The sequence below is a fragment of the Camelus bactrianus genome, chromosome 22 (genome assembly GCF_048773025.1).
Source record: "Camelus bactrianus isolate YW-2024 breed Bactrian camel chromosome 22, ASM4877302v1, whole genome shotgun sequence".
NCBI classification, from domain to species: domain Eukaryota; kingdom Metazoa; phylum Chordata; class Mammalia; order Artiodactyla; family Camelidae; genus Camelus; species Camelus bactrianus.
This window is the reverse complement of record NC_133560.1, coordinates 27889583-27916256: the sequence shown is the minus strand read 5'-3', so window position 1 is coordinate 27916256 and position 26674 is coordinate 27889583. Positions and strand designations below refer to the sequence as shown.

General features: G+C 49.9%; 1 protein-coding gene and 1 long non-coding RNA gene across 8 annotated transcripts in view; one reads left to right on the top strand and one right to left on the bottom strand.

The window, feature by feature from the left end:
- The window catches only part of RFX2 (regulatory factor X2), an 86475-nt gene that overhangs the window by 34428 nt on the left and 25373 nt on the right, over nucleotides 1-26674 (bottom strand). For 3 of the 7 annotated variants that reach the window (XM_074350973.1, XM_074350975.1, XM_074350977.1), the window contains exons 2-5: nucleotides 5692-5804; nucleotides 2959-3048; nucleotides 2603-2734; nucleotides 942-1021 (exon numbers count right to left, since the gene is read on the bottom strand). In XM_074350973.1, coding sequence (XP_074207074.1) covers nucleotides 942-1021; nucleotides 2603-2734; nucleotides 2959-3048; nucleotides 5692-5796 — 407 coding nt within the window. In that variant the 5' untranslated portion in view covers nucleotides 5797-5804. Of the gene's footprint in view, nucleotides 1-937; nucleotides 1022-2602; nucleotides 2735-2958; nucleotides 3049-5691; nucleotides 5805-26674 lie in introns of those variants that run through there. The other 4 variants (XM_074350976.1, XM_074350978.1, XM_074350979.1 and 1 more) reach the window with 2 other exon arrangements.
- LOC123611803 (uncharacterized) lies at nucleotides 6274-20200 on the top strand. The gene is made up of 4 exons (XR_006718906.2): nucleotides 6274-7491; nucleotides 17161-17242; nucleotides 18441-18602; nucleotides 19174-20200. It is a non-coding gene; the product is annotated as an uncharacterized LOC123611803 (long non-coding RNA).

Genomic DNA, 26674 nt, shown 5'->3' with positions numbered 1-26674 from the left:
AGTAAAAGGAGACCATTCAGTAGAAATTTTCCTCAGGGGTGACTACAGGTTAGTGCCATGTCCTGAGGGGAGGCCCGTCTGGGGGGCAGAGCGGCCCCTCTGACCTGCGCTCTGGTCCCCCGACCCCTGGGGACATCCTCTCTGACTGCAGGGCAACCAAACCAGGACGCTGACTCGAAGCCTCCTCCAGACCTCACTGGGGTCCTAGGGTTCACCTGCGCTCCTCTGTGTCACTGCGTTATAACCCTCAGGGCTGTGCTGGAGACACTCACCAGCTCCAGCAACCACACCTCTCTAACCACAACCACACCCTCACGTGCAGTCCCAGAACTCACGAGGGGAGTCGTGGAAACCGGAGGCAGAAAGAAGCAAGAGGATGCGCATCTTGAGCGCACAGTCAGCTTCTGGGAATCGCATCGTTTTCTGCCCCGAGCATCACAGGGTCCAAAAGCAGAAACCCCTAGACGCCTTGACAAGTGGAAAATCCAGCTTTACCAGCATCACACAAAGCCAGAGGTTAACAGGGGCCAGGAGGATAACACAGAGCTCCAGAAACGGCTCCTGGGTTGTGGAGGTGGAGTCTTCAGACGTGTAAGTTGGATTGCCTTTTTAATGGAGGTACTGGGGATTGAACCCAGCATGACTGCGTGCGTGCTGAGCACATGCTCTACTGCTGAGTTATTTCCCTCCCTCCCTCCTTTTTTTTTTTTTTTTTAAGACTGCCTTTTCTAGAAGTAAAACTACAAAGGCCTGTGATTTCTGAAATCTCCACTGGGCTGATACTGCTGTAACAGTTGGAACTTGTCACCCGAGGGGTAAGGGAGGGGACTTTGTGCCGACACGTCCCCCATGGACCACGTGAGCCTGGAGGAAGGCGGTGGGACGTGGCCCATGGCTGGTTCCCTGCGAGGCCCCTTGCAGGGAGGAGGACACGCACGTACAAGGCTCCGTTGGTGTAGACGGCGTCGCCCCCCTCCACGTACTGCACCTGGGGGGGGTACACGTGCTGCACGGGCTGCACCTGAAACAACAGTGGATACCTGGCGTTACACAGTCTCCTTGTCCACGTTTCCAGATCATTCGGGCACAAAGACCTCTTACTGCCTTTCATGAGCACTGAGGAAGTACCCCACTACAGGCTTCCTGCCCGTGGCCAGCACTTGCGGAAGAGAGTACAGAGATGGTCTTGTCAAGGCACGTGTTCCCGGCAGCCCCGGGGGCTCTGCTGCGCTTGCTGGGAGCTGCCTGTCTCTACTGCGGGGCACGGGGGAGGCAGGTCGGGGCCCCCATGACGTGCGGGGAGGATGCCTGCCGTCTGCTGGCCACGGGCAGAGAGGCCGGTCCCGCTGGATAGCGGAAGCCAGAGGTGTGGACAGAATGGGGACCTCGGAGCATCGGATCCCCCCACATCACTGGCAGGGCAGGTGGTCACACTCTCTACCGCCCCCTGTTGCTCCCTGCCGTGGCCCTAGTGCCCCTTCCCAGCAGTGGGGCAAGGGTCCTGGGAGCCATGCTGGAGAGACAGTGAAATTCTGAGCAGAAGTGGCAGGAGCGATGTGTCCGGAGTGGGAATGGGAGATGGGGAGGGGGCAAACGGGGAGATCCCAGCACCTCTGGCCTCATCCCTCCCTCATCTTCAGTTCAGAGCCTTGGCTGAGGACCCCCGAGGGACGCTGGCCCTGGGGTGGAGGCCCAGGGCTGCGTGTGCGGAACCTCAGCATCTCACGGCAGAGGGAGGCTTGTGGATGCCTAATTCAACCCCGCTTTGGGTGAGGGGAGCCAGAGTCGGTCTCTCTGTGTTCTCCCTACAGGACTTTGTGTGCAGCAGCGGGACAGGGCCGAGCCCCACCCCGCCGGCAGCCCAGGAGGCGGACGTGCACACGCCCAGCCCTGGGAGGACCAGTCTGCTGGGGAAGGTGCCAGGGTGCACGTGCTGGGTGGGCATGGTTGGGGGGGGGCTGGGTAAAATCCAGAAGTCAGCCCCGAAGTCTGAGCTGCCCAGAGAGAAACAGCTGGGACAGGCCCAGCCCCACAGATGGGGGGAAGCTTCTGGAATCAGAAGCTGTGGTCGCCCCTCCCTTGAGGAGCTAAGGCAGCGCCACTGGTTCCCCGCCAGTCGGCCCAGAGCCTTCCCGGAAACCACATGGCCTCAGACACACATCTCTTAACAGACTACTAAACTGAGCAGGAGCGCCTCGAAGAGAGAGGCGTGTCCAGGTCCTGCCATCTCCATCTTATGTTCAGCGTTACTTTCAGGCAGGAGCTGATTTTAACTCAGCATCTTACAGAGCAGGAGTCGGCAAACCCCGGCCCTCAGGCCAAACCTGGCCCACCCATTCTTACAAATAAAGTTTTATTGGCACACAGCCATGCCCTTCCTTTATGACTTTGGCAAGTGTTGTGTGGTTGTGCCAGGGACCATCTGGCATGCAAAGCCAAAAAACTTGTACAGTTAGTCCTTCCCTGGAAAAGGTTTGCCGACGGCTGCCCCAGATCACGCTGACCGTCTGAGCTGATGATCAATGCTGCTACCACGCGGTCCAGCTTTGTTCTCAAATAATGAATTTCACAAGACGCGCCCGTCTGAGGGTCCAGCACTTGCCTGCGGATGGGTTTGCCTCCCCCGGAGGCTCCATGCTCCTCCAATCCAGAAACCTCCGCTATCTGCCTGCATGTCTACCGCAGCACCCCGCGCTCTACCTAGGGGCTCGCTTGCGCCCCAAAGGCTGCATATCTGAATGAATGAAAGATCATCAGCTTTCTTGGCTTGTCGCAAACTATCTGCAGCAAAAGATTTTTGTTTGTTTTTAACATAGCTTCCAAACGAAGTTTCTGGTAAGGAACTGAACACATCAAACAGAAAGGGAGAGCAGCAACAGGAAAGCATGCATCACGGTTCTGAGAGGGCTCCCGAGTGCGAGTGCCAACCGCATCCCACTCCACCTGCGCTGTGGTTACCTGCTGTGGCACCTGCTGGACTCTGGGGAGGGAGATTGGCTGCATCTGGGCCCCTTTGGGAGCCGAGCCCGCTGCCTGGACCAACACCCTCTAAAAGGGAAGGAGAGAGGACATTTAGGCTTGTCAGAGGCGAGTCCTGCAAACAAACACAGGTTACAGCCAGAGTGACCGCCCGGTTCCACTGTGGCTTTATGGGAACAGGAGCAGGATAGGGAGGGGAGGAGAGGAGAGCGCACGGTCGCAAGCACTCAGGTGGATGCAGCGGGGACGCACACACGTGCACGAACACACACGTGCAAACACGCGCACACATGCGCCTCCACCCGCCCCCAGCGCCTTTGCCTCCTTAGGGTCTGTGGTCAGTGAGGTGACGTGGGCTGAGAGCTGGGGGCTGAGAAGAGCCTTCTGGCCGTCTGTCCATATCTCCTCCCCCTGGATGAGCGCTGGGTCACACACCACAGCTTCTCAGTACACACTGGACCCATCCCCACCTGACACATGAGAAGCCCAGAGTGGTCAAGGCCAGGTTGAGGTCTCGTGGCCTCAGCATCGTGAGTTCTAGAGCCAGACTCAGCCCAGGCCAACTCCGGGGTCTCCACGGCTGCTCTCTGGGCCCCTGTGTCGTCCTCATAGTGGGGCTTTGTCATTGTGCCCAGAGGACTGGTTGGACACACAAAGCTAAGAAAATGTGAAGGATGCAAATGTCCTCCAGAGGTGAGGGGGGGTTAGGAATATTTTGTTTCTGTAAAGCTGGGGCTTCAGAAGTCATCGACTGTGACTCTGTGATTGTCCAGCGTGGACCCTAAATCTCCCTGATCATGGTGATTCTGCAGGGCTTTGCCTAATAAACACCACTATTCTAAGAGAAGTCAGCAGGGACCCAGCCCCCCAGGAGCTCACCACCAAAGACAAAGAGAACACAGATGGTACAGGGGTCAGCAGGATGGATGGATGAACACAGGGTGGTCCCTCCACACACCAGAACATCACTCAGCCAGAGACAGGAGTGAAGCACTGACACCTGCTTCCACGTGGACGGACCCTGAGAACACGATGCTCAGGGAGAGAAGCAGACACAGAAGGACACACAGTGTGTGACTCCATGGATATGAAACGTCCGTAACAGGCCAGTCCGCAGACACAGAGTGGATCTGTGCCTGTCAGGGGCTGGGGGACAGGGGTGGGGAGTGGCCGCTAATGGGGTGCAGGGTTTCTTTTGCGGGGTGAAAACGTCCTGGAACCAGATGGAGGTGGAGGCTGTAAAACATTAGGAGTGTCTTCAGTGCCACGGAATTCACTTTAAAATGGAGAATTTTGCATCATGTGAATTTCACCTCAAATAAACAAGAATAGTAAGGATTCACACGCACACACCCTCCGGCGGAGCTGTCCAGTACGGGAGCTACTGGCTGTGTGGCTGTGTGGCCACTCAAATTTAGTTCGATTTAAGTAAATTGTGGAATTCAGTGTCTCAGCTGCACTGGCCACGGTGCCAGTGCTCAGAGCCTGGTGGACAGCGCAGGGCTGAGAGCTGAAGCACGAAGAGCCTGTCATGGGGACAGAGGGGGCAAGAATGCCCCTTTCTGGTAAGAAACTGGGTGCTCACTGGTCAGGGAACTTGGGGCAGTCTGTGGGTGAGAGTGCTTGGACGGGGGGGCAGGTGTGGGGGAGGACACAGCCACCAAGGCTGGGGTGGGGGACTGGATCCATCTCCAACAGGGTCGGAGCCCAGGAGCCCAGATGGGCATAGCGGCTATGGCAGGACCTGGGACCAGTCAGACTGCAGGGAAAACAGTGGCCACCCTGGTCCCGGGGTGCCAGAGACTGGGGCTCTGCGAGAAGGACCCGGGGGAGCTCAAAGTGAAGCGCTGGTGGACCAGACTCAGTGGGCGCGGAAACAATCAACGAGGCCACAACCGCAAGTGGTACCGCCCTCCTGGCACCCACGCTTGGGCGTCCACGCTTCCAGGAAATAAGCACAGAACATGTCCAACTATTCATTCTAAATTGAATAAACTGCTTCAATGTCTGCCTTTTTGCTTTTGCTGAATTATGGGGTTTTTTCCCACCATAATCAATTCTTTCTTTCACGTTCCTAACTTTCAGATTCATAAATATTAGCTGATCATGTGACCACAGTGGACCTCTGCACACACCTATGATTTCCAGTCTGTTCTGTGACCATCAATTTCATATAGTCTCGCCACTAACTTTATGTTCACATCTACTTTATGGTGTATTTCAATCCACTATAGAAATCAAGAAGTTGGGAGAGGCTGAATATGAAAATTCTCTCTGCAAATTTTAAAGAAGATACCAATTCTAATGCTAGATTCGGTTTTCAACCACATCCTAAGAATTCTAACTTCTCTTTTGCCTTATGGATAGAAAGTCTCTCTGCCTAAAAGGGTCATTTCCAAGGTACAAGAAAATTTCTACTAGCAAATAAGAATGGACTAAGTCGGAGTCGGGGAGTGCTTTCCTTTTGAGTTTGTCCTTGGTGAGACCTTTTAAACAAACAGGGAAAAAGCCAAATTAACGGGGTACAAGGCGGGCAGATGAGGGTGTGGCTATTTCAACAGCTGCAGGCATGGAGCTGAGAAGTCAATTCAGAAAAACAGAGATTCCTCACTCTGCTGATTCCAGTGTTTTTCAAAACCAAAGTGGACGCATCCACGTGGTTGCGCTGTTGTTCCCGGAGCAGCCCGGGTGGCCGGCGGGCTGGTCTGTTACCTGCGGGGAGGCTGGCACCGGCTGGGCCACGGGCGTCTGGGCAGCCGCCGACGGACACAGAGCCACAGAAGCCGGTGAGTCAGATCCGCCCTCTGAATTCTGCATGCTCAGGTCTAGAGAGAGGCAGGGAGAGAGTGAGTGGCGTGGGGCTGCAATCACCAAGCCCAGGGAGGCAGCTTCGGACGCGTACAAGATGCACGAGCAATCATTACCCACAGCCTTCCAAGTTCAAATGCAGGGACCCTGGCCAGACTGGGAGAGGAAGGGGAGGGGGAGAGACACTGCACAGTCGTTCCACAGTGGGGAGAGCTGGGAGAGAGGCAGGGAAGGTTTTCCAAATATAAACTCCAAAAGAGCCCCGCAGGAGTTCCTGAATAACAAGCCGGGATAACAGCTTCTCCCTTTCCTATCTGATCAGGCTTAACTATATTCAAGGGCTCATACAATTTTTAAACTCATTTATCCAGAAAATCAAAAGCTCCTGAAGGATGCTTGCCATCTACAGAGCCACTGCCCCCAAAACTGTAAGCACCTCCTCTGAGGGCAGGGCCTCCCCCTGGCACCGCTGGCCTCAGGGCCGGGCATTCTCCGTGGGACTGTCCGTGCACTGCGGGGTCTTGAGCAGTAAGGTAAAGTGCCTTCTGTTTCTAGAGCCCTTCGCCCAAGAGAAAGCACAAAAGTGTATTTTTTTTCCAGCCAGGTGCATACATCTTCCAAATAGGCAGCTTCAAAATTCTCTATGGAAAGACTCACTTAGCCCGAGCATGAAGTGGCCGAGGATACAAAGTCATTCCAGGAAAATGCTGACAGTCAGACTTTCTTCATTTGAAATAAATGCTGGCTCCCTTTAAGGTTTTGAGAAGCCGCTCAATCCACAAACGGCAGAGAGAGGAGGTGGCTTTATGGTCACACACCCCTGTCCCCATCCCTGTGCTGTCCTGGCCCCAGCTCTGAGCACATTCGCCCAACGTGTGGAGTCCCGGGACTACTGACTCCTGGGGAGGCCGGGACAGTGTGGCACACACCATGGTGCCTGGGACACACTGCCCCTCCAATAAGGAGTGGCGAATTTTTTAAAAAGCCTTTTTAAAAAAAATGCAAAGAAAAACTGATAATAGATTAAAATAATTTGCCTAAAGGAAGCAGAAAGGGGTGTGTGTGTGTGTTTGAATCTGAGAGTGTTGGCTCAATCCCGTGTTTACTGACTATTCCCCAACTCCCCCTTCCCCCTCCCAGATGCCTTTGGGGCCACGAGAGCCACTGGATGGACCATGTCCGTGTCTGGCGCATTTTTCTGTTTCTCATGACCTTGACTCAGCTCTCACCACCAGATGTCCCCAGAGCCACGCAGTGACAGGTGCCTCCTACTTTCCCTGCCTGTTTCAGAGGAGGAGCTTGTGAACTTCCAATCATCTATTTCCTGGGGCTCCAGCTTTCTCTGTCTTCCTGATCGAATTGACCTTTGGAATTATTCTGTTGGAATTTGTTTAATTGAGGTCTCTTATTTTCAGTTTTTTCTGACTGTTTACACCAGGCATTTGCACACTATATACCACTGTGTTTCCATCTGAAGCCAGGAAGTAAGTAACTTCAGTGGCACCACGAGGAAAGGGACTAGAACTCACTGAGACCGGTTCCTTGTTCCACCAGCTGCAATGATTGTGCTCCACAGCTGGAGTCTTACTGAAACAAGGAGAGCCTGTGAGAGTGTTGGGATAGACAGGGGCCCACGCTCTGCTTCCTGTGGCCAGAACACACCTTCCAGAATGCAAGTTATTTAAGATCAAGCGGCGTTTCCAGGTGAGCATGTTCCCCAGCCTAACACACTCCTGACAATGCACTGTCTGTCGCTCACACTGCTTAGTGTACGTTGTTCAGACCAGAGTCAGCAAACTTGTTCTGTAAAGGACCAGAGACTTCTGGAGCCACGTGGTCTGTGTTACAACCACTAGGCTTTCACATCATAGCACAAGAACAGCCATGGCTGACATATAAATGAATGATCCTGGCTGTGTTCTAGTAAAGCTTTATTTATAAAAACAGGCGATGGGCCAGGTTTGGCTCATGGGCCACAGTTGCTGGCTGCTGGTCCATGTAATTTGGGTTTGATAAAGTGATGTGGTTTTGGAAGGTGGGTGGAAAAGTAAGACTGTCTGGATTCAAAACCTTGAGGCCCACACGCTCTTAGTCCAGTGCATGGTTCTTTTTGGCCATATGTCACCAACATGACAGGACTATATTGGGCCCCGGAGGGTGACTCAAATTGTTAGGAGGATGGAGGGGCTGACCTTTAAAGACAAATGGAAGTAATCAGATGCTGGTCTGAAATGACAACAGTGGTGCTCCTGGAGCTTATTTGAAGTCATGAATAAAACTGATTCCTCAAATCTGGGAGCCCCAGAAGCCAGATGCAGCCCTTAAACCTGAAGATGGGAGTTCGAATACAATGGACAGGTTACTTTGGGGAACTTAGTGGGTTGAGGAGTGTGCCCCCCCAAATTCACATCCACCCGGAATCTCAGAATGTGACCTTATTTGGAAATAGTGTCTTTGCAGGTGGAATCAAGGAAAGGACTGGGGTGAGATCATACTGGGTTAGGGTGCCCTAAATCCAGTGACAGTGTACTTGTAATAGACAGAAAACGACACACAGAGGAAAGAAGGTTCTGTGATGATGGAGGCAGGGACTGAGGCATGTAGCTACATGCAAGGCCAAGGATGGCAGGGCCACCAGCTTTGGAAGAGGCAGGAAGGCCCCTCCCCAGAGGGGTCACAGCCCTGTCGACACACTCCTCTCCAGAACCATGAGAGGATACATTTTTGTTGTTTCCAGCCACACAGTCCTTTGAATGGCAGCCCCAGGAAACTCCCCGGGGCCCCTCTCGCATCCTGTGAGAGGTTTTGATGTCCTGCTTCCACGCCAGGCACGACTCTTGCAGCTGACACACATTTCTCAAATGAATGAAGACTTCAGTGACACCTGAGTATTACCTCTGACACTGAAGTGTGAACATTTATATAGAGCGTTTCAGATAGTGAGTCTACCACAGCACTTTATGAAACAGATAATAATACACAGAATTATGATTTCAAGAGGCAGTACAGTTGGGAGCTATAAATAGGTTCATAAAGTTTCAGAAAATTTAACAATTGACCTGGTTATTTCAGGGGGATCTAGGACTCTCTGACTGCTCTGCTCTCCCCGAATGCATCCTTGATGTTAGGATCAGACAGACAGACAGACGGACAGACGTCATGTGGGCCAGCTGGCTGCTCTGATATATGAACATGCAACATGCCTATCCAAAGAGAGCATGGACTCCTTCCTCACCCACCTAAGGTATTCAAGTTTGTAGGTTACACATAAGCTGATCCAGTTTCCTGAAAATGTTTTCTTTGGGTCCATTAATCAAGGGTTCTCAGCTCATCAAAGTTTAGATATTTTTTAAGTTTTTTAACAGGCATGCAAAAGAGCCCTGGTTTTTAGTAATGACGCAGCAAACTGGTTGGACTAACCCTCATTCAGATAACAGCAAAAAATCTGGGCAAAGTATTTCTTTAAAGCAACTATTTCAGGGAACTATATTCAATAACTTTTGATAACCTATAATAAAAAATAATACAAAAAAGAATATTTATATATGTATAACTGAATCACTAGGCTGTACACCAGAAACTAACACAACATTGTAAATCAACTACATTTTAAGAATTAAAAAAAGCAACTATTTAAAGACCATGGAGGGTGATCAAACCAGGCAGACACTGCTGGGGAGCCCACCAGGGAAAGGCTACTGTCAAAAGTCAGACTGGTTGGTGACTCTGTGGCTTGTTGCTTGGATGCACACCCCAATCCACAAGTGCTTGGGTGGCAGAAAGATGCAGCATGGTTGTCTTAAAGTTTGAAAAGCAAGAGTTCACAATGTTGGGGGGAATCCTGGAAGAAGAGCCACAGAAAGAGTGAACCCCCAAATCTGACCACAGAGTCCACCCAAATCTTTAGCCAACTGACTAGAAACCACACATGTGAGGGAGACATGGGGGTCTTGGAGAAAAACCAGTAGTTAGAAGATGAAAAAACTATGAGGAGATTTCAGCTGCTACTCCCTGCAGGAGGGACAGAGTTTGAGTCATGCCAAGTTAAATACCATCAAGAGAAGATAGTGGAATCTAGAGATTCTACAACATATAATTCACGATGTTCAGAACCCAATAACACAAGAACTATGACAAGAAATAGGAAATTGTGATTCATACTCAAGAAGAACAACAAAGGAGTCAGTTACAACCCAACCAAGATAATCCTGGTGATGCAGATAAAGCAGCTACTGAAAATACGCTCAAGAACTTAAACGAAGTTGTATGCACAATGAATGAATGTATGGGAATCTCAGTGGAGGAAGAGAAATTTTTAAAAAGAGCCAGGTAGAAATTTTGGAGCTGAAAAGCATAGAAACTAAAATGGAAACTTCACTGGATATGCTTAACAGCTGATTAGAGATGGCAGAAGGAAGAGTGAGTGAACCTGAAGGTCGATCGGAGAATCCAATCTGAAGAACTGAGGGGGAAACATGAAGGAAAATGAACAGAACATGCAGTTTAACATACTGCCAGTCCGAGAAAAAAAGAAGAGAATGGGAGAGGAAAAAAGACATATTTGAAGAATGGCCAAACATCTCTTAAATTTGGTGAAAGACATCAACTTACAGGTCCCAGAAGCTCTAACAAACCCCAAGAAAGATAAATACAAAGAAAATCAACTTAAATGTATCATAGTGAAACTGTTAAAATAAAAAAATAAATAAAAATAAAATCTTTAAAGCAACTAGAGAAAAATTCACATTATATTCAAGGAAACAACAGCTTGGATGACAGCCAACTTCTCATCAGTAACAATGGTGACTAGAAGACAATGGAATGACATCTTTAACGTGTTGGCGAAAAAAAAAACTGTCAACCCAGAATTCTGTATCCAGTAAAGCTATTGTTAAAAGGTGAAAGAAAGACATTTTATGCTAAACAAAACTTGAGAAATTTTGCTGCCTACACTATAAGAAAAGCAAAAAGTAGTTCTTCAGGATGAAGGGAAATAACACCAGATGGTAAACTTGGAGCTACAAGAAGAGATAAAAATCACTTGAAGTGATAAATATGTGGGCAATTACAAAAGACTCTACTGTTTTCTTTCCTTCTCTTAATTTCTTTAAAATATCTGTATCTATTTAAAAAATTTGTAAGTCTCTTATGGGATTTGTAACACATGTAGATGTAATCTGTGTAAGAGTGGCAGCACAAAGGAATGGGCGGGTAAATGGCTCATGTGAGGTATTTTACATGATATAGGAAAATATTACCTCCATCCAGTTTGTGATAGAGATGCATATTGTAATCCCTATGGTAACCTCTTCAAAAATATAAAAAGATACAGCTTAGGAGCTAATAGAGGAATAAAATGGAATACCAAACATAACTGATTATCCCTGAAGAAGGCAAGAAATGAAGAAGAAAAAACAGATGGAACAAAAGGCAACATGGCTTTTCTAAATCCAGACATATTAATAATTACAATAAATTTAAATAGAGTAAACATTTGAATGAAAAGGCAGAAATAGTCAGTCTGGATAAAAGACGAGAGTCCATTATATGCTGCCTAAAAGAAAGCCTCTTTAAATATAAAGGCACGCATAGGTGGAAAGTAATAGGGTGGAAAAAGACATACCACGCAGACACCAATCTTAAGAAAGCTGGAGTGGGTATAAGGATCAGAAGAATAGACTTCAAGGCAGGAACATCACCTTGAAGATACCTTGAGATAATGAGGGACATTTCACCATGATAAAATGACCAATTTATCAGGATGACATAATCATTATAGATGCACCTAGTAATAATACAGCTTCAAAACAGAACTAAAGGAAGAAATCAATAAATATATAATTATAGTTAGAGATTTTAAATACCCTTCTCTCAGTAATTTTGATAGAAATTAAACAAAAATGTCAGTAAAGATCCAGAATATCTGACACTATCAATCACATTGATCTAACTACTATTTCTAGAACACAACCACCAAAACCTGCACATTCTTTTCAAATGTACATGGACTATATTCACCACGATGGGTCATATTTGAGCCTAAAGTCAGTCTTCATACATTTCAAAATAACAAAATTATATAGAGCAGGTATGTGCTTTGACCATAATGGAATAAATTAGAGATCAGTAGAATATCTAGAAAAATGCCAAAATATTTAGAAAATTTAAAATACACTTCCAAAATAGCCCACAGATCAAAGAATAAGGAGAAATTAGAAAATATTTTAAACTAAATGATAATGAAAACATCACATATCAAAATTTGTGAGATGCATCTAAAGCAGTGCTTAGAGGGAAATGTTTAGCTTTATAAACTTCTATTTTTAAAAAAGGCTCAAAATTAATCATTAAGTGTTCAACTTTAGGATGCTCTAAAAAGACAAGCAAATTAAACTTAAACTAAGTAAAATGAAGGAAACAATAAAGTAAAAATTAATGAAAAAAAATTAAACCTCTCCAAATGATGGAGAAAATGAACAAAACCAAAATTTCTTCAAAATTGAAATTTCTTCCAAAAGGCAATGAGCTACCAAGCCATGAAGAGACATGGAGGAAACAGCAAATACATATTACATTTGGCCATTGAACAACTCGGGGTTAAGGCCACTCCACATGCAGTCAAAAATCGGAGTATAACTTCACAGTTGGCCCTCTGTATCCACAGCGCTGCATCTTTGGATTCAACAAACCACAGACCATGCAGTACCGTAGTATGTATTTATTGAAAAAAAATCCACAGGTAAGCGGACTCGTGTGCTTCAAACCTGTGTTGTTCAAGGGTCAACTGTACTAAGTGAAAGTAAATGCGCTCATACTGTATGACTTCAGCTGTATGGCATTCTGGAAAAGGAACAACTACGGAGACAGTAAAAAGATCTTTGGTTGCCAGGAGTCAGGGAGAAGGAGGAATGGATAGGAGCACAGAGGATTTTTAGGGCAGTGAAAATACCCTGCATGATACTCTACATTTGTCCAAACCCATAGAAAGTACAGCAGCAAGAATGAACCCTAATGTAAAAACTGGACTCTGGGTGATGATGATCTGTTATGTAGGTTTATCAGTGTAACAAATGTACCTTCTGGTGGGGGATGTTGATATTGGAGGAGGCTACGCATGTGCAAAGGCAGAGGGTATATGGGAAATTTCTGTACCTTCCTTTCAATTTTGCTTGAATCTAAAACTGCTCTTAAAAAAATCCTAGAAAAAAACAGAAAAGATTGACAACCCCCTCCATTAAAAAAAAAAAAAACTGACAAGAATGAAAGAGAAAAGAAAAAAAACACAAATAGCCGATTTCAGGAATGAAATGAGATATACCACTACAAATCTTACAGAAATCAAAATGATAATAAGGAACTATTATGAACAACTCTAGCCAATACATTAAACAATTTAGATCTAATGAACTCTTTTTTGAAAAATACAACACACTAAAACTGACACCAGGTGAAATGGAAACCATGAATGTCTACACCTAACAAGGAAATTGAATACATTATTGAAAACCTTCCTACAAAGAAAACTCGAGGCACAGTTTCACTGGTGAATGCTATCAAACACTGAAGAAGGAATTAACACACAAATTCCACCAGAAAATAGAGCAAGGGATACTTCACATCTCATTTCATGAGGTCAGCAAAACGCTGACACTAATACTTGATAAAGATATCACAAGAAAAGTATTTAGACCAACATCCCTTATGAACACATATGCAAAATCATAACAAGAAATTAATAAATTAAATCCAGCAATATATAACCAATATAACTGATACTTGTGTTGTCAATGATTTTCTTTTCCTAGTGAAGCCCCAGCTCTCTTTCTCCTCAATGATTTCTGACAAAGGTGCCAAGACAATTCAACAGAGAAAGGAAAGTCACTTAAACAAATGATTTATCTATATGGGAAGAAAAGAACAAATTAACCTCAATCCCTACCTCACACCATGTATAAAAATGATTTGTAAGTTAGATCACAGACTTACACATAAAAGCTAAAGCTATAAAACTACTGAGAGAAAACAGGCAAAGGTTTCTTAGAAGGGGTGCAGAAAGTAATAAACGTAACATAAAAAAACATGATAAATTAGATTTCATCAAAAGTTAAAACTTCTGCTTATTAAAAGATTTCATTAAGAACAAAAATTGGTAAGCTGTAGTCTGGGAGAAAATATCTGCAAAACATGTATCTGACAAAGGACTTTTATCCATAATATATAGAAAGTTCCTACAACTCAATAATAGGAAGACAACTTTATGGGCAAAAGACTTGAATAGGCACTTCAAAAAGATATACAGAGGCCCCAAAAGTACATGAAATTGTGCTCAACATTGTTAGTCACTAGGGAAATGCAAATTAAACCACAATGAGATGCCACTAAAGACTCACTAGAATGGCTAAAATAATATCTGACAACCACCAGTGTTGAGAGCACACAGAGAAACGGTAATTCTTACACTGGTGGGGATGTAAAAAGACACACCACCACTGGAAGAAGGTTTGGCAGTCTTCCAGACCGTTAAACCTACCCTTCAACCCAGAATTCCTTTCCTACATGTTTATCCAAGAGAAATGGAAACATGGCTTCCAAAAATTTGGAAAGCATGTTTGTAGCAGTTTTATAGCCAAAAAGTAGAAAGAACCCAAACGTCTATCATCAGAGGAATGAATGAGAAATTCCAGATTGTGGTAAGTTAAACATGTGCAGGGTATTCCCTCAAGCAAACACTAAACACACACACACACAGCTAAAAAGCTGATGGGGGAATACTACTCACTGATAGAAGAGTGTGAACTACTGAGAAACATAACTCATGGCTGAACCTCAACATCATTGCACTGAGTGAACGACAATGAGTCCGAAAGAGGACATACATAATACAGAACGGGCACAGCTAATTAATTTAAGGTTAAAAAAATCAGAAGAGAGTGGGCGTGGGGACTGACGGGGAAGGGACAGGTGGGAACTGAAAGGTGGATGGACACATTCTCTATGTGATAGCGTGTGCATTACATGGACTATCCATCTGTCAGAACTGGACAGCTGACATCTGCACATACACTGTCCGTAAATCTTAACTGAGAGAATCCTTTACTAACAAGTGGAGGATGGGGAGTGGGTGTAGGTAAAGGGAGCCAGGATGCAAATAACCATAGAGGGTGGAGGTGACTACTGGGGGTTCAGTCTCTGGCGTGTGGATTTTGTTGATGTCTGAAATTTCCATAATAAAAAATTAAACCCCAAAACCCATCTGGCTATTAGCTTGCAGCCACAAAGAATGTGCAAGCACGCTGTCCTTCTCAGCAGGGCCTGCTCTGCCAAGCTGGCAGCTCTTGGAGGCCAGGCGACCAGCAGTTTTGGGAGTCCTTCCTTCTGGGACTTGTGAGACTGGTTCAGGGTGATCCTCCCCCGGGGGCAGCAGGACCCGGGGCCAGGGCACCAGTCAGTCCCCCACAGCCTGAAGTCCTCTGCTTCTCCTTCTCTCGGCTCAGCTGGGACAGGCTCCTCAGTGCTCACAATCACCTTGGACGGCTGTGCTTCTGCTCCGCACTTGAACTTGGTGATGGGACTGGGAATCATTCCTTGCTGTCCTCCCCACTGGTCCTATCACATTCCTTTGTCCCTTCTCCTGTTTTTCTTCCCCAGGCAGGGATCTGAGCTTTCTTTCTCTGAGTCCCTGCATCTCTGGCTGCTCTGGATAGGGTTCCGGGACCCAGCCTGACCAGGTTGGCCCAAAGCTCTTTGTGGCTCAGAGACACGCCCAGTGTGCTGTTTACAAGCTGAGCACAGTTCATTTGCCATCTGGTCCCAGATAAGGGCAGACTTAAGAAATAAAGCAGGGAGGAGCAGCCACGTTGGCACAACTTCCCCCACTTGGCCGGCACAGCGTTTAGGAGGCACATGTGACCTTCTGGCGATGCCACCACCGAGTCACACCCGCCCCCAAGAGCATGGGCGAGGGTTCCTAAGTGTCTGTGAGGGGCAGAGGAGAGACCCTAGGTCAGCGGCCCCGGATGACAGCCTTGATGAATGAATCTGCCCGAGCGCAAAGGGAAGAGGCTTCTGTTTACAGGAAAATACTCCAGTTGCCTAGTAACCAGTAATGACAGGAAAGGAAATGCAGAAAAAGCGGAGGGCAAGTTCTGGGCCGGGTTCCTGGCCCGGGCTGACTCACAAGGACCTGAAGCAATCTCCCTTCCATTCCTGCTCCTCCAGAGGCGAGGTCGAGTCGGGGGTCACCTGCCTCACATGGGTCGGGCTGGGATTTAGGAAGCAGCTTGTCATGTCCTGGTAATTAGGGAAGAGCAAGCCGAGGGGGTTTTCATCCCTTTCGTTCTGACTGGCCAATTGACTTCCACTCTGGGCAGACGTAGGCCTTTTACTTTTACTTGGGGGAGGGACACACGGCCTCCTCCAGACATCAGTGCGTGCTCTGCCGGTACCTGGTGGCATCTGGATGGCACCAGGGTTCATTTGCCCCCAAGAAGGCAATTCACTTCCCCCCTATGAACAAGAAGCAACAAGTCCAGAAGGTTCTCGAGAGCACAGGTTGTTGCAAACCCCGGGGTCTGCCTCAATGCCTGTGTTGACATTCCCAGGGTTATTAGGGGGACCAGAAAAATCAGGTCCCTTTGCTTCTCTTGGGTCCCCTGTCAGTCTGAGGCCAGATCAAGGGAGCAAGCCACGTGGGGGTTAGATTCTGTCTCAACTGACAGTCCCTGCTGGCGTGTGGCCCCTGCTGAGTGCCAGGCCCCTGGGGGCGACTGGTACGCTTGGAGAACGAAGTGTCCATCTCCTCCCTGCCAAAGAGTGGACTCTTCAACTTCCCACGATGGTAGAAACCACATCCTTTCGCCTGGATCATTGCCACGCATCGCTCTCCACCCTAAAAAGGCACGGCTGCAGGTTCCCAGGCTGGGCACCGCGGACGCTCAGGCTGGCCCGAGCACTGTGGGTGCTGACGGGACCCCCCCCAGCCCCCACCCACCAGATGCCAGGAGGACCCCATCCCAGTCTCCAGACAGTGCCCAGTGTCCCTGAGGTGGGGGGCAGGGTCACCCCGACTGAAAAGCACTGTTCTCAGCGAACACGCAGTGCCTGGGACAAAGGGTGCGTGGGAATAAACTCACAGACAGATTGAGAACAGGGAAAAGGACCACTGCGGTGATCTGGGCAGGAAATCGCTGCGATTCTGCTGGACGAGGAGTGCGGAATCAGAGGGGAAACGATTGGGCCCTTTAAAGTCTGCCCTCTATGCCCAGGCGTCACAATTTCAACTCTCATCCAGGGGGACCAATTGTTCCTTCTTTGCCTAAAGCTTTTAGTTGCCCTGACATTCCTCAGTCACTTTTCGGTTTTTCTCTTTTGCAGCAGTGGCCTTTGAAGGATCAGAGCTGGCTCCGAGTCGCCCTGGAATGAACTATCTGCAGAATTCAAATTCCTTTTTCTTTTGGTAAGAACTGGGCTTCTGTTCCTGTTTTCTTCTCAGGAGCCAAACTTTCCCTCTTTCTCCAGCAGAAGGAGGATCAGGCCCAAGTCCTGGAAACTGGCCGTAGGAGGGCTCTAAGCACGACGCAGGGGGCGGGAGGCAGCAGGGCCCAGCAGCCCCAGGGGTGGGAGAGGCCACTCAGCTCCAAGGATGGTGGTCTTTTCACCCTCTTGGTTTCCTCTTAAAGAGACATGATTTGACTACTCATGTAAAAATTATCCAAACTAAGGGATAGTTAGCTTGTCTCAGATGTCTGATTTCAGTTGCCACTGACGATGTAACAGCTTCAGGGGAAAATGTGAATTAAGAAACCACCCAGCCTGCACTGACACTTTCACCCCACAAATGTGCTCCTGGCCAGCGACCTGCTCCCAGCGCTTATTAGTAGTCACTTCACCGCCACAAGACTTGGGTTCTGGGAAGTGGAAATTCTCCCCTGCGTGGGGGTGGGGGTGTGTGCTCTGAAGTTCATCACATCAGCCCCTTATTTGTCCTGGGAGAGTAGGCACCAGGAGTGTGTTGTCCACTTCCTCATGTACACACGGACACACATGCACTCACACCACACACATGTACAATCACGCGCACACACACACAGCCACACACCCGTGGACACACAAACACACATGCACACACTGAGACACATGGGGGCACACATACACACAAACACACTTACACAAAAGACATACGTGTGTGCACACCCACTACAGGCTAATGTGAGAAAAAAATGGCCCGAGGGAAGGGTAGGGCTCAGAGGCGGAGGGTGCGCTTAGCATGCACGAGGCCCTGGGTTCCATCCCCAGGACCTCCATTAAAGTAAATCAATAAATAAACCCAACTACCTTCCTCATTCTCCAAAACAAGAAAAGGAAAATGGCCCAAACCACTCATAAGGCACTGTTGCCAGTTCCTTACTCCAAGTGAGTTTCTATTCAACTAAATGCTGACCAGCCCCATAATTCCAGCAGGAAAATATAAATGACACTTACAGTAAAAAGGAAGGGGATCTATGTTTACATATTTGCACCCATGCACATAGGGGGAAAAAAAATCTCAAAATCCAGGTTTTTCTCTACAGATAACTTGCTCATCCTGGGACTCGGCTCAGATATTGTATCCCCATCACCCCACTTCCTGACACAATGTCCTCCTCCTCCTCCAGCCCAGATCCCGACCCCAAGTGCCCACCCCTCTCTTCCTGGCACCCTCCAGCCCCTTTCCTGCTGCAGCCGCAGAGCCGAGTGGCTGTGACAGAGATGCCAAAGCCGAGACGCGTGGCGTCCCTCCTCAGAGACAGCCTCCGCGGGCTCCATGCAGGGTGCAGGTGCGTGTCCCAGGGCCCGTGGCTCCACAGGGGCCCTGGGCTTTAGTTTCTGCACAGGTCCAGAGTCTTAGGAGGGCACCAGACTTGAGTACAGGGACTTCCCCAGGTGGTCAGTTCTCAGGCAGCTGCTCCATGATCAGCCTTCAAGTAAGAAACCAAAGGCTGAGGCTCAGAGAGGTCAAGCGATGAGCCAAAGGCCACACAGCACGAAGTGGTGGGGTTGGATCTGAACAGGGTCTCCTTCCTTTAACAGGAGGCACGAGTCTGTAAAGACCCGAGTCCCCCGCTGTCTGTATCAGGCAGAGCCCCTGTTTCCTTCCCATGTAAATTGTTCCCCAGCCCCCACGCCAAAGAGCATCCAAAATAAGAACTTGAGCTCAGAGTTTTGCTTTAAAAGTCGGTAGAATTTAGCTCATGTTACCGGAGCTCTGAATCATGGCCACGGTCCGGGTGAATCCACCCCGGGCCGGCTCACTGGGCTCCCCTAGCTGGGGCTTCACGCCTGCTCAGTGACTGGAAGGGACTTGTAGAAGGCGACCCTGACATCTCTGCTCCCACCGTCTCTTTCCAGAAGCGATTGCCCGAGTGTCGAGCTGGGCGGTGTTTCAGAATTTACAGCCCCCTGACCGACTGCGCATGTTTGAAGCCAGGGTTTACTCCCACCCCTGGAGGGGGCCACCTGCGTTCCCTGGTCTCCATCTGTGTCACTCCCTGCCCTCTTCCAGCGTTTCCTCTCCACGCGGGCACGCGGCGCCGTCTGCGCCCACCCGTCCTGCCCCTGCTCCCGCACACTTCCGCTGTGTCTCTAGGGAGACAGCCAGGCTGCCCCGATTCCTGACGGAGTGTTTACATGGGATGGCCTCCAGACCCCTCGGCTCCTCCAGGCCAACCCAGATGGAACTCAGTGTGCCGGGGGGTTAGCGGCCTGAGTGAGTCCCCTGCCCTGTACTGCCTCCACCCTGCAGGGCGAGGTCTTTGCAGGATGAGGGCAGCCAGTGTGGCTCCAGGGGTCCAGACCCGTGGTGGCAAGGCGGGCACAGCGTGGAGGCTGGACTGGTGTCCCCAAGAGCACTGAGGTGGCATCTGCCAGGTTGGGACTGACGGACCCCGTAAAGCTGGGCCGAGGACGGGCTGGAGAGTGCCAGTCCCTCCAGGCCCCCTGCACCCCGACCCCGCAGCAGCTAGAACAGAAGGAAACCACCAGTAGCTGCAGCTGCAAAGTGGACCAAGAACCACAGGGAGTGGCAGCTAAACCCCGCCGTCATGGCATCTCATCACCTGGTGCAGGGCTTCCCTGGCTTGGCGCCGTGGCCACTGGGCAGGGTCGCTATTGGATGTGGGGCGTCCCGGGCACTGGAGGGTGCGGAGCAGCCTCCCTGGCCACGCCCACTAGATGCCAGCAGCACCTCCCAGTCTGACCACTATAAATGGCTGAGACATCACCCAGGGTCGGGGGCAAAGTCAGCCAGGGATGAGAGGCACTGCTTCCCATTTTCTGGAACTGCTCATAAATTATAACTGCATTTTAACACAATTCCCAGGAGGCTTGTATGCACATTAAAGTTTGAGAAGCGCTGCTCTAAGCCAGGGTGTCTTCCTCTCAGCACCAGAGGCTTTCCAGGAGGGTCATTCTCTATGGGGGGCCGTCCCGGGAACTGTGGGGGTGTGGAGCAGCTTCCCTGGCCCCACCCACTGGATATCAGGTGCATCCCCAGCTGTGACGACCAAAGGTGTCCCCAGACATGGCCCACTGTCTCCTGGGGCAGGACCGTCCCCAGGGGGAACCACTGGTCTAAGGCCACAGCCTCGCTAAGCATGGCACTTTCAAATCAACCAAAAACCCTTCTCTGTGCTCATGGTCTTGGGACATACCTTCAACCACACAGCTGTGCACAAGTTTGGCCTCTGGACCAGGCAGTCTTCCTCTAGGAAACACAGTCTGGGTCTTAGTCATCCCTGTGGTCCCCTCCGAGCCCCTAGCATATGATCCCCCGGACATATCTGGAAGTGAGCGGGGGAACGAGGGCCCTGCTGCTGGGGCCACTGCCTGCACTGTCCACCTTTCCTGAGCCGGCGCCGGCCCCTGGCCCAGGTTCTCGGGGGTGGCTTCAGCAATGTCCTGTACCACGGTAGGTGGGGAATACGCTGATTTAACTTGCCCCCTCCTCCCCACCACCTGAGCCTTCGGAGCGCCCCACACAGCAGGGAGGAGGAGCCGGGAGGGGTGACAGGTGACAGGCCGGGAGCTTCTTCCTCAACAGCATCTTCTGGGTCTGAGCCAGGTGACAACCCAGCAGGAGACAGCGCTGCCTGGTGACAGGCCACTTCCTGTCCCCCTCGCCCTCCCCAGACACAGCCAATAACCACGGGGGATGGGCAGTGCCTCTGTGATGGATTCGGGCAGTGGAGAGGCAGGCTTTCTTCATCCTCCCACCAACACACACACACACACACACACACACACACACACACACACACACACACACACACGGTACCTTCCATTTTACTACCCCGTCCCTCTCGTCCTCACTTTACCCCGGAATTTAAAAAGCAGACAAACAGCCTATCTATAAATGGAGACCTGCCACTTGAAATCACAGCACTGGAGGGGCCCTAGAGCAGGGGAGGGTAGAGCTCAGTGGTGGAGCGCATGCTTAGCACGCATGAGGTCCTGGGTTCAATCCCCAGTACCTCCATTAAAATACATAAATAAATAACCCAATCATGCCCACCCCGGCCCCACAAACCTCCTAGCACAGGTCTTCCAACGACGGATCATTTTTTTAAATGATCAATTTAAAAGAAAGTTTTAAAATCAGGCTACAACTCCTGAAAACTGACTTACCGAAACTGGGACCAGGTAGGAAACCGTTTTCTGGAATGCAGAGTCGCGTTTCTTTTGGAAGGATTCGCCTTCCTCAGAATGGAATGATCTACAAGTCTCCCACAGCCACGGGCTGCAGGAAGAATCATGTGTGCCAGTTCATCTTTGGGGGAGTCCTCGTGTTAAGTCAGAACTTACTCGTTTTGATTCCAGCAACACTCAATGTAATTGCACCTTAGTTATTGCATCTAATAGGGATGGTAGCTAACAAGCTTGTTTTTTGTTTGCTTTACAGCCTGCTTTTATTTGTTCTAAAACACAAATGACATCCCATTATGAGTTTTGGCTGCAAAAGAATCTTGGGAAACTTGTTCAGATACTTTAAATTGTCCCAAGGCATTAGCTGGGAACACTGGCACTAAAGTGCAGTGCGTGTGTGCTCGGGGTACCCAGCCACAGAGTGGGCTGTCCTTCAAAAAGAAACAAAAATCCATCCAACTAAGCAAGTCTTCCTGCGAGAGCTGTTGACTGACCACCCGACCACGGGCTGCCGTGCTCCGGTACAGGCGCACTTTCGCAGTTGCTGGGGCCTTCGTCAGCCAGCCTGCACTCAGGTTGAATGAGGCAGGATCAAGTCCCCACCAAAAACCTGCCCTGACTAACACGGCTCAATTTATAGACCTGCTTGGGGGGCGGGGGCGGGGGGTGGGTGGCGCAGGGAAGAGGGAAAGAAATGTGTCACCGGCTTTGAATGAAGTTCAGGGGCAGTGTTTACCTAAGCAACAAATGCCGGTAAACAATCGCTATCTCTGGCTGGTGAGGAGGACGTGGGGGGTGGGGGGGACTGTTCTGATCAAAATCCACCCCATGGCTGCAAAGTGCCCCTCACCAGGGTGAGGATTTAGTGGGAACATACCCGCTTCCCCTAATAAGCATGATGTATACATTCCCCTGAGGGTCACCTGAGTACCCGACTTCCTAAGAGGAATATTGAAGAACCAAAAGGTTCAGGCTTCAGTTTCTATCACCAGCCAAACTTGCACGCGAGTGTCTTTACGTGTGAGCTGTCAGGGTTCAACACCTGGCTCTTCTGATATTCTTGTACAACAGGAATAAAAACATCATGCTGAAACTCGCCCGGGAAGTTGCAGCTTCTCGCTGACATAAGGAAGGTAGACTGGACAGGTATTGATTTATAAACACAAGGAATGAGATCAAAAAAGACATTCAACAGAAGACTGAAATAAGTCTCTAGTTGAGAGCAGTCTAAGACATATTCAAATAGCTCAAAGTATTTTTTTTCCCTCCCCCACAGCTCCTCTTGGTTTATACAGGATGAAATGTCAACACAACAACACACTTTCTTCTAAGTAGACCCCGGGTGGACCCAGGTCTACCTGTCGTGGCAAATCAAACTCAAAACGTAATTTCACCAGAGGAAAACATATGCAGATGTTCAATTAGAACCTGGAGTCTGCGGTCCTGGCGCTGTTTGCCAGCCCTCATTGTTTGCTGAGTAACAACGGTTGCCAGGGACAACGTAGTCCACTCCCGTCTCCAAGAGCCTGTTGCCGGGCAACGGTGAGAATACTTCCCAAACCAAACAATGTCATCCCCGGAGCAATCCCCTCTATCTCACATTAACCAGATCTAAAAAAAACCCTCCCAAATATGTAATCTATTATTTTCAGAAGCCCGAAGAGAAAGGCAAATAATCTCCTCTCTATAGTAACCACGGGGAAAACAGTTTACCATATTTGTTCTGAAATAACAAAATCCAAGAAAGGACCAACTGTCTCCGCGGAAAGCATCACTGGAGGGACTTCTGCGATCCTTCCTAGTGCTGGGAGGAGAAAGTGCCTTTTTCTCCAAGAAGAAAGAATTTATTTATCATCAAGCCAACAACGTAGGGTAGCTCATAGCTGCACACGGGTCTTCCGGGCAGTGACCAGAAAAAGTGAAACAGCCTGGGGAGTCAGCTATTTGAAAAACACGTAAGAACAGAGGAGTAGATACCCAACTAAAAAGCCTTTTGAGAATGTCAAGTGCATACGAAATAGGTGCAAACGGAACCGAGGACTCAGCATTAGAAACGCCTCCTGGGGCTGGGCCGGAGGAAACTTACAGCTTGCGGTCCCGGTGCCGGCTCTCCCCGCCCCGCGCAGGGAGGGGACTCTGGGAGAGGAAGCCAGGCCACATCAGGGCCCCCAGATGGCAGGAAGCACAGGGAGGGACACGCAGCCCCAGAAAGAGGTGGCAGGGAGGTCCCGAGGGTTGGCCAGTCTTGACCCACAGAGAAAAGAAAACCAGCTGAGCTCAAACCCTGCGTGAGCTGGGCTCTGCGGAGCCGTGCAGGCGGCGCGCCGGCCCCCGAGGCTCCGGGACGGGGAACGGGAGCAGGCAGCACTCTTACAAGGCAGGGCGTTGAGTTCTAAGACATGGTCTGGTTTTGAGGGGAGTGTGGCCAGAAAACCTTAAAACATGTTGACTGAACGGCAAGTACATGGCTCTAGCCGCAAGGGCCCGCGTTCTCGATGACGGAGGCGCAGGACGCTGAAGACATGCCCTGGCAGGAGCGCACCTTTGAGCTCTCGCCTGAGGTCTGGCCCCGGGTACGAGTTGTCAGAGCTGCACACTAACTTTGTTTTCTTAAGATCTCATCCAGAAGGGACTCCTAGCATAAACTGGACAAGATCAACGCGAGTCTCTGAGAAGAAGGGAAGGTGGAGTCCACGCTGTTAGGAGCTGAACCTGGGCTCCGGAGAGACCAGGAATTTGAGGCCAGACTCTTGGGCCGTTAACCCATGGCTCAGCGGTAGCGTAGAGCAGTCACCAAGCTGGTCTCTAATCCGAGGGGAGACCGCGAGCGGCCAACATCATGGGAGTCGCCAGGGGACGCTGCTGAGTCTGCCTGGACCTCCCCCCCCTACCCCCGCCATGCGAAGGGAGGCTCTGACACGCAGCCTGAGGACCCCAAACCCCATCTCCGGGAAGAGGACTGACACAGAGGTCCTAGTTGCTTTAGTCATTGATTTCAATCAAAAACTACTTCTTGAATGCCTAGCATGGGCCAGGTATTGCCTGGGAATCAAAGCAAACCAAATTGCCTTCCTTTGTGAAGCTTGTGTCCCAGTAGATAATGGAGGGAGGGGATAGAGACAGTAAACAAAAGAAATAAGAAAAATATATCCTATGTCAGATGGTGTCAGATGCAGAGATGGGGGCTGCTGGGGTGGGGTGGGGAGGGCAGCAATTTCTAAAGGGTTGTCACATGTCTTCCTGAGAAGACTCACTAAAGAGGTGAGGAAAGGGTGGGGCAGAGCCATTCAGATAACGAGGGGGAAAGCATTCCTGTGGCGGGAACAGCCAGTGCAAAGGCCCAGTGGTGGGACCAGATCTGGCTGGTGACTAGAGTGGAGAGAACCAGGAGACCAGGAGGAGAAGAGGTTCATGCAGACCATCACACGGGCTTGGCTTTTGCTCAGAGTGAAACAGAAGTGACCAGAGGATTTCAGCCCAAGAGTGACCTGCTTTGACTTGTGTTTTAACCAGGTCCCGCTGGCTGCTGGGTTGAGAACAGGTGAAGAAGGAGATGGGGGGAAGTAGGGAGAGCAGTTAAGAGGCTACTGTGATAATCCAGGTGAGAGATGGTGACATGGCCTCAGTGACAGCAGGGAAGGGGTGCAAAGCAGTCAGATTCTGGATAAATACTGGGTGTGGAGTCAGCAGGGCCGGCTAAAGGTTGGATGTGGAGTGTGAGGGAAAGGAGTCAAGAGCGTCTCAAAGATTTTTTGTAATTAAAAGGATGAGATCATGAAAACTGCAGGAGAAGCAGGCCTGGGGAGCACCTCAGAGTTGAGTTTTAAAGGTGTGAGGTGTGAGAGGCTCAGACATCCAAGTTGGGATGCTGAGAGAGCAGGTGGATATGTAAGTGAAAGTCTGAGGGGCAAGGAATGAGCTGGAGCCATCAGTGTATAGATGACATGGGCCAGAGTCATCCTTGTATAGAGGATGTGGGTTGGAGCCAGCAGTGTATAGAGGATGTGGGCTGGAGCCAGCAGTGTATAGATGACCTATTTAAAGCTATGAGTCTGGCCGAGCTCGTCAAGGGAGAGCAGAGGCCCAGGGCCATCATTCAGAGATCCTAAAGAAGAGGGGATCCAGCAAAGGAGCCTGAAAAGAGGAGGCCAAGGAAGTACCAGCGAGTGGTGTCCTGAGCACCAGGTGATTGGGGGCTGGGAAATGACCTCTAAGTTCAGACAGAGAGGTCACCATGACCATGACAGAGCAGTTCCAGAAGAACGGTATGAGCAAAAGTCATAGAGATTGGAGTGGGTTCAAGAAAGACCAAGGGTCATAGACCTGGAGAACCAGGAACAGATAAGTCTTTTGAGGAATCTCTGCTGGAAAGAGAAGGAGAGGAACAGAGTGGCAGCTGGAAGGGGAGGCCAGTTGAGAGAGGGTTTCTGAAAGTGGAAGACGGGACAGCAGGTGTGTATCGTGATGGGCAGGACCCAATGGGAGGGAAGTGACACAGGAGGGGAGAATTCCTGGTGGAGCATCCTGGCACAGTTGGGGCAGGACGGGAAGCCCTGCAAGAGAGAGGAAGGGCTGGCCAGAGCCAGGTGCATGGACGTCTGTCCACCAGTCCCGGACAGAAGGCAGAGTGTCTGCCAAGATGCAGGTGTCACTGAGTCACAGATGGGTCACCCCAAACCTGAAAGTCCCTTTGGGGAGTTCTTGGCCCCCAAACCCATTCCTCAGTCATGGGTTCCCTTTGTTACGATTCCAGGGCCTCCCAAGTCTACTCTGGGGTGGGACTTGGGCATCACGCATGACAACACACTCAGGGCTACAGACTCACAGCAGAAACTCCAACAGACCCTGAACTTGGAAGGGTGAGCCAAGAATGAGCCCACAGACGGCCTCCCTGGGCCCCAGGCTTCAGGGCTCCCATTGACCATGGTAGGAGGTGGGGGCTTAGGAAGGTGCACAGGTCATGGGGGTGGAGCCCTCTTGAACGGGATTAGTGCCCTTCCTTATAAAAGGGACCCCAGAGAGCTAGCTCACCCCTTCCACGTGAGGACACAGCGAGATGTCTGTGACCCAGAGAGGGTCCTCGCCAATCATCCCGGCACACTTGATCTCAGACTTTCAGCTTCCAGAACTGTGAGCAACACATTTCTGTTGTTTATAAGCCGCTCAGTCTGTGCTGTTCTGATACAGCAGCTTGAACGGGCCAGACAGA